General features: G+C 41.5%; 1 protein-coding gene across 2 annotated transcripts in view; it reads right to left on the bottom strand.

Moving 5' to 3' along the window:
* CEP41 (centrosomal protein 41) overlaps positions 284 to 8,188 on the bottom strand; it is a 46,410-nt gene continuing 38,505 nt past the window's right edge. For both annotated transcript variants that reach the window (XM_003134674.6, XM_021078823.1), the window contains 6 exons: positions 7,717 to 7,861; positions 5,707 to 5,858; positions 5,236 to 5,303; positions 4,105 to 4,219; positions 3,420 to 3,635; positions 284 to 2,756 (listed from right to left, as the gene is read on the bottom strand). In XM_003134674.6, coding sequence (XP_003134722.3) covers positions 2,620 to 2,756; positions 3,420 to 3,635; positions 4,105 to 4,219; positions 5,236 to 5,303; positions 5,707 to 5,858; positions 7,717 to 7,861 — 833 coding nt within the window. In that variant the 3' untranslated portion in view covers positions 284 to 2,619. The remainder of the gene's footprint in view (positions 2,757 to 3,419; positions 3,636 to 4,104; positions 4,220 to 5,235; positions 5,304 to 5,706; positions 5,859 to 7,716; positions 7,862 to 8,188) is intronic.

Here is an 8,188-nt window from a genome sequence, read left to right as displayed (position 1 = left end):
CAAGAAAGTCCTGCTGCAGTGTGTTTAAGGTGGTCATCAGCCCCTGCCTGCATCACGAAGAAAGACCCAGGCCTTTTGGCTAGAGAGTCAAAAAAAGGTCCACTGCCCTAATTGGAATGATTGCCTGATTCATTTCTATGAAGCAATTATGCATTCCTAGGAGATGCAGCAAAAAGAGGTACTCTTTCAAATCACCCCAGTCTCATGTGACTTCCCCAGATCATCTCAACAGAGAGGAGGAGAGTCACTGGCAGATCTCAGTGTAGTAACGGCAGACAACAAATTAAGAACTATGTACTTTAATCTTTGACATTCATAATTGCACAAAGTGTCACAGATCACTTAAATAATACATGCCAGTTAATCTAATGAAGAAACTAGTAAAGCAAAACATTGAAAGCAATAGCTTGAGCATGTAAAAACTGCAAGTGATATTTAACACACAAAATGCAGAATCAGGAAAGGTCTTTGAGGAGTAGTTATTTAAAATTCTTACCAACAGGCAAAGCACTATGGAGAAACACACATAAACATAGTCAACCTGCCAGATCTCTCAACTAAATGCACAGCAAATCTAATAGGGTCGGCTACAATGACTTTGCATATATACACAGTAGTTTCTAAGACACTAGTGTTGTGTGGTGATGGGAATGCAAAATAGGAACGAAGCGGGGGACTATCATTTATTTTCAAAACAGAGTGGGGGAAATCTAAACTCCTGACTAGTCAACTTGAAAATGGCATAACCAGAACTCTGTCACACAGAAAAAAAGAAATTTTTTTTCTTAAAAATGTATGTGTGTCCAAAATGGCTGAAAATCATGTCCGTGCTAAGGGAAAGTTGAGTGTGGAAAAAAAATCTGCATTTTAAAAAATCTATGCTGTAAAGAAAATAAAAAGCCAGAGCATTTTGGCATTAGCAAAAGGCTGAACTTAGTTCTCAGGCAATAAATTTATGGGGAAACACGACAGGCTCCTCATTAAAGCTATGTGTACGTTGGCTGAATTTTATACAAGATTCTTGAATCTTGTGGAAAATTGGGCACGGCTTGACATCTGAACAATGTCCCTGGTTTGTTTGATTTCTAAAGCATCGGAAAATGTTACACTTTGGAAATCAAGTAGAGAAGAATAAACACACTAAAACAGAACTGGGCTGAATCTGGAAGTTATTTTTCCATATGTCTCTATAAGATATTTATTACCTTTATTTCTCCTAGAAACACAGCCCCCCCCCCCCATGCTGGAAATACTGTGATACTTTTTTTTTTTTTTTGGTGGCGAGAAAATAGTCCCGTTAAGACAAATCTTACCCAGCAGCAATAACCACCTAAGGATAGGCAATTTTCAGCTGGCTTTTCAGAAGCTGGTTGCCATGACAAAGAGCACAATTTATTCCTTAGTCCCTTATCACAGCTACAGATCACAGACCATAAAAATTAACAAGGCTCTTTTTCCTTTTCCTGATGATTTCAGAGTTCCTTATGCTTACCTGAGGTCTTTTGCTCCCCCAATTAAATGGAATGAATGTCAGTCATCTAGCAATTCAATTAATGCTGATTCAAAATTCTGGCCCAAACAAGAATCTATAATCACAACCTCCTAATCACAGCTCAGTCATGAGAATGAAAAGTAAGCAGGAAATTGCACTAATTACTCAATTAGACTAATACTGTATTTTTAAGCAAGGGTTTAAGGGGTTGTCAGCTCTGACAAAGGACTGGAGTCGTCCTCACCTAGTGTGCCCAATCAAAGCTGATGTTTTCAAGTGGCCGTAACTTCTACCCATCTAAGATGGTTGGGTCTGAGCTGGGGAATGGGAATTTACAGCTAATAAAGCAACCACGAATGAGGGACGGCTCCAGGGGGCTTCAATAGCTCGCAGCCTAGCCCTGTGCAGTGGACAGGGCTTTCCTGTGAAGGCAGCGGAGCACACAGCATCACTGTGCTGGCTCCAGGAAAACATCCAGTGAGGAGGGGCATCGTGGAGCGTGTGAGCTGCTACTAAGGCTTCAAACTGGGTGATGCTCATAGACACCAGCCTCCAAACTCAAGACAGAGCCTGCAGCGGGTGCTGGGGAAAGAGTTCCTCAGCCAGCGGGTCCATGCCTGGATGGGGGTGGGGGGCTGGGGGCAGCTGCAAACTCAGATCATATGCACCCCAGGGACAGATTCTTGGACTGCAAAGCCTACCTGCAGAACCTTCATGAAACTGAGAACACTGAGTGAAAAAGAAGTAGCTGGGATGGGCACACCAGATGTGCCTGAAGTATTTACAAAACAATGCAGGACATAGACCCAAACAAGCTGGACCTTATTAAAAAAATGAAAGCCTAAAAAAATTAGACAGTTTTTTTCCTATCAGTTTCAGAGACTTAAATATTCTATAAACAACAGGGAGGACACTAGAGCCTGTCATGCCTCTGGTTTTTGTAAAAAATCCTTCCCAATTTGGATGTGGGAGAGGAGGTGGAAACGAGCTGGAGAGAGGAAGAGAGCCTCTATCACACATGTTGAGGTCTTTCCTTTGCAGCAGTTTCTGAAAATGACCAACTTGGGAACTACTCAGGGGTTCTGAAAGGAGAGAAAACATTTATTTGACTAAAACAGACAAAATCTTTACTTCCAGGGTTTGCCTTGCACATGGCCACTGCCCAGTGAGCGGGGGTTTGAGCCGCTGGTGGGCAAGTTCTGACTGCTGCGAGCGCCTGGAACCTTGGAGTCTCTTCCAGAAGCATTAGCTTGGCTTAGCCGGCCTGAAAGGAGCAAGAAAGCAGGGAGAGGAGCTGCAAATGATTCCAGGGACAATCTGCCAAGTACACTTTTAAACAAATGAAGTCTTATGCTACAACCACTTTTAAGCTAATGAAGTCCTACTCAGCATCTACTTTATGCTAAAACCTGCTCTTCATTCTTGAGATCAACTAGAAGTTAGGGAAGGGAGCCGAGATGAAAGGAAACCCAGATAGCTTTTCTTTCCTTCCTCTCTGTTATCCCAAACAACCTCATCTATCCTTCATTCCTTCTAGGTAGAGAAGGGGAAAGGAACCATTAGAGGAAAAAGAGAAAGCAAGGTGACAAATGAAAGGCTGGAAGTAATTTAAATGTACTCAGAAACAGCAGAAGGAAATGACTTTCCAAGAGGGAATCTGAATGCCTTAGCTTAGCCTCTCAACTCTGCCTGAGATACACATGTTATGTGACTGATACCTTCTCTTCTCTTTCTATGTCTGTGTGGAATGCCTGATTCTTGCCTTGATCTGGGATCACCTCCACTCACTTCCCTGGTTCTCACCTGGCACCTGCACATTCCTCGTCCCCTGAAAATATTTTAAGAATCTGAATATGTTAGAAGAGATCAAGGTTCTCATATTATGAGGTTGATGTTTTCAAGTTCTACAGGAAACAAAATATCTTACTAGGATTGTCTGAATGACCCTGATCCTCTTCCAGGTAATACTCTATCTTCTTTAGGTCTTCTGGGGTAAACCTCCATTTATTCTCAGCTGGTGGAAGCGGCACTTTGGGGCTGGATCGCTTCCGGGCAGAACCAGGAGGAAGGGCCTGCTGGCAAGATGCTGGCAGGGAACCCGTAATCAGTCCTTCTGGGAATTTCTGAGCTAAGACTTTTAGACCTAGGTGTGGAAGATCATCAGAAAAAGCAGTGTTAGCATGGTGAGGCCAAGGCAAGCCTGGAAAGGAGCCTGCATGTCTCCTCATCTTTGGTCTCCAAGTTGAGGCCAGCACAAGGACGGGAAATCTTTCTTAACTGCTTCGCCATTAAGTAAATTACACCAGAAAATGTCAGTTGTTATATGGGATTCTGAGAATTCCATCACAAATCCTTCTGCTCAAGTCTTCAGCATTAAGGCTTTGTTATAGAGCCATAAAGCAACATCATTATTTCAGGAATTAAAAACACATGCTGATGGAGTTAACGGAAGTTTCACATACTCCTGACCCCTTTCAACCAGTGTGGTTTTCTCTCTTTCCAGAATACTAAATTCTGAGTTCTGGGAGGAAAAAGGCGATAGGGGTGGAGTTGAAGGACTGTGGGCCCCAGTATCTGTCTTTTAAATCCTAAGCAGAGTACAGCCCCCTCACCTCCAGAAAGCATGAAGAGGTTTTCAAATCCCCGCTCACACATGGTGGTGGCTGCTTGGCTGGCCAGCCTCTCGTCGTCATCATACAGAATGATGATCTTGCCGTGGGCATTTTTCTAAGTCATATGAGTTAAGGTTCGGCCACATTGAGCTAATGCCCCTAGACTATACAGAAACCCTGGAAAAGGAAGAGCTGTCAAGGTTTGCCTCTCTGAGTTCAAGGAGCATCAGATGACCCCTCTTTAAGGGCTTCAGGATTTTTTCCTGTCATGGAAAACACACATGCTGGTGTCCTTTCCTTTTACAAACTAGTATCACCATGTCCCAGATGGCACTAGCTACACACTGTACACTCTTCAGCCCTTTCATCTGTACTGTTTGGAGAGTATTACAACCTCCATTCTACAGATGAGGGAACAGAAAAATTTTATGCTCAATGTATCCACTGCAGCCTTATTTATAATGGTAAAAAAAATGGGAACCACCTAAAAGAATGGTTTAGTAAATTACAGTGAGTCTAAAGATGAGATATTATACTGCATCAAAAATAGAGTTTATAAAGAGCTTGTGTTTGTGTGGGGAAATACACTGTAATATGAAGTGGGGAAGAGCAAGGTACTAAATTATATATACAGCATGATTTATATTTTGTTACAAAGAGTACATAGAAGACAGTCTAGAGTAAAATACACACAAAAATATGGTAAGGGTTTGTTGTTTAATTGTGTGGTTATTGGAGCTTTCAATTTTCTTTTTTATATTTTCCCATATTTAAATTATTTTCTATTTGTATGATTTTTATGAGCAAAATATTAAAATTTTAAGAAGAAAAAAATTAAAATAGAAGGAAAACTCCTTATGTTTTACTTGGGAAAGCTTGCTGGGGAAACAAAAGTCTCAGGACTAACTCTCAACAGATCATAACCTTTAACCTAATGTTTTTGGCCCGCCACAGGATGGCTTGGAAGCATTCTCAGCAACAGCCAAGGATCCAAATTTTAAAATATGCTAAGTAAGATAATTAATATCAAAGGGTCTTCACAGAGTTTTCTTCCTAGGAGCATGATTCATGGTCGGTTTGATTCTCACAATCCTCATACCACCCAACTCCTTAAAATGCAACAAAGGATACATATTCAAGAATATCATTTGAATAAGGGTTCATTGTTCTAGACAGAGTTGCAATTGGGTAACTGTAAGCTGCAAAGAGGAGAAAAAGCTTAGGAAGTTTGTAGCTCTCGGTACAACTTGGTCCCAATTCCCAGCTGGTTTAAAGTCTAAGAGTTAAGAGAAACGTACTCTCAAAATTAACCAGCTCTAAGCCTAAATACTTTTGTGAAAGAAAAGAAACAGGACACTATGGACAAATTAGGAAGTTTCATTTCACTGTTTCTGACATTTAGCACTGGTCCCCTGAGCCCTCTGAGAACGTCACCGGCCTCTCAGAGCATGCAGTGGAGCCAGCTTACAGGTTCCCTGAATGGATCTGGCTAACATATGGTTTCCTCAACTGCAGACCATGAGATGTGGCTCGAGCCTGCTTGGGCTCAGGAGGGGGCTCTGCTCTTGGGAGTGAGTTGCTGTAAAGCCTTCCTTCTCTTACCTCCAACAATGTGGCACTGCTGGTAAGAATCTCTATCTCGCACATCTAGCAGCAGGAAGGGGCAGTCAGGGTAAGGTTTGTCTTTGGTATTGGGCTCTGCTTTCTTCATAAGCCCTTTGTCTAGATCCAGTTCTCCAACACCACTGATGACGCTGCAAGTGAAAAAGTAGGTCAGTGGACACCAGTCAGGGATTGGTGGCTTAAAGGTCAAATACGTTCCTTCAGAATAGCAAGCGAGTGCTCAATGTCTCTTCAAAAGACCTTTCAAAGAAAAAGGAAAATGGATATGCTGTTTCAGTTCTCTCTCTGAATGCACGATCCTATAGACGGATTCCCGTTATATCACCCTGGACCCCAGGGAAGGGATCCACGGTCCATACTTACCTTTAGAGAATGCATGTTAGGTCATCAGTATGGCAGAGGGGGTAGAAACTGTAGGCCATATACTGCCTCCCGTGACAAGGGAAGCACTCAGAGAAAGAAAGAGGCGAACAGTTATCCAATGGAATTCCAGTGAGTGTAAGAAAACAGCAAAAGAGGAAAGAATAAGATTGACAGGACAGGAAAAGTGAAGGCATTTCTGTGTATGTTTATGTCATATAAAGTAACAATGATGTTTTAGTATATTTCATATACTTGGCAGTGACCTAATCCAGTATGGATTCTGAATCTTAATATTTTCAATAGTTATCTGTATTCACTTCCATTTTATAGGTTACAACATTGATGTTGAAGAGGATTTTAGATTTGGCAGTAATTCATATAAAGGGTGGAAAAACTAGGATTAAAATGAGGAAGTTCTGTTTTTGAGGTCATAAAATTGGTTGCCATGTTAATATAGGCAGAATATGGCAAAAACGTGAATCAAAGGAAAAAGAAGAATAGGTGTTATGATTAAAATGGCAAGTAGTGGAGTTCCTGTTGTGGCGCAAGAGAATCAGTGGTGTCTTGGGAACACTGGGTCACAGGTTCAATCCCTGGTCCAGCACAGTGGGTTAAGGATCTGGCATTGCCACAGCCGTGGTTTAGGTTGCAACTATGGCTCGGATGTGATCCCTTGCCCCAAGAAATCTATATGCCGTGGGGTGGCCAAAAATGGAAAAAAAATGCAAGTAGCGAAATATCTATAATGGAATAAGAAAATGATCACTTTTCTAGGCAAATATGGAAACACACACGCCAAACCAGATTAGTCTGCACCAACAGTTCCTCTCCCATCACAGCAAGTCAAATTCTGCCTTTAAATCCAATAAACACTATAACTACATGCCATGTGGTGCACATCTTGTTGAATCACAGGAGAGGAAACTCTGTTTCCTATGAAGCCGCGTCCCCATGATCTATCTTGTTTTGAATGCAACTTTAGAGTCTTTGCACAGAAGTAGTTATAAAAATAATAATAGTGGTATTGAGGATAGCAATTCTTTTTCTGGTAGAACTAGCTTCTCTAGTAGAACAGTTTTACCAGTAGAGGGGATGGATGTGTGCCGGAAGTCAGCACCATCTTATAATCAACAGTGAATATTTGTGAGGAAATGTTGGATCATGAAACTGCCATGTGCATTTGAGAATTGACACCAGCGCTGTTTTCACTCTCCTTTGCGCCTACTTAATATCAGAGCACTATGTCGGCACTATCTTTTCCTTCTGATTCTAGACAGAGTAATTATAAGCTGCAGCAGACAGAAAAGGCGAGGGGGGAAATCATACTCCCTGAGTCAAAAGATAGTGATTGTAAAGCTAAATCCAAATAGCAAACTTGCATATAGGAAGGCTGAGAAGAACGGGGTTGAGGAGTGAAAATTAATGCTCCCGTACCAGTATATTCTTACATTAACTGAGAATGCTGTGAAAAGATTCAGGAGGTGGCATTCATATAGAGAGAAAATAGAATGGCTGAGTTGAAAGTGTAGGACCTCACTACTGCCAATCTGTTTCTAAGGTAATTAAATCACTGACATTGGTATCTAGATTAATGAAGGTAAAATGCAGTGAATGTGATGAGAGCACCTCTGAAGAGTCGAGCGGCTGGAGTCCCCCGCTCCTGCGCTGTTTATGAACTGGACGGGGCTTGGTGACTGCTCCCCGGGGCTCCCTTTCCCATTGGTCCTGGTGGTGATTTCAGCATCAGGATCTGAAGTTGCAGAATCATTGTCTAAAATTTGCAAACAAATAAATAAATTTAACTGCAGAATTTGTACTTGTTTGCTAGTCAATTCCATTGACATTAGGTTGAGAAAAGGAACTCATATTACCATTATTAAATTGTTCTGTAAGTGCTAACATATAGATTCTCAAACTGTAGTCTGTGGATCCCAGAAGTCCCCAAGACCCCTTTGGGAGATCTGAAAAGTGGAAACTATTTTCATAATTCTAAGATGCTATTAGTCTTTTTTTTTTTTAATCATGTTGATATTTGCACTGATGGTGCAAAAGAAATGGTAGATAAAACTGCTGTTGCCTTAGCAAGAATCAGGGCAGA

Source organism: Sus scrofa, chromosome 18 (genome assembly GCF_000003025.6).
Source record: "Sus scrofa isolate TJ Tabasco breed Duroc chromosome 18, Sscrofa11.1, whole genome shotgun sequence".
Lineage (NCBI taxonomy): Eukaryota > Metazoa > Chordata > Mammalia > Artiodactyla > Suidae > Sus > Sus scrofa.
This window is presented reverse-complemented; position numbering and strand designations above follow the sequence as displayed.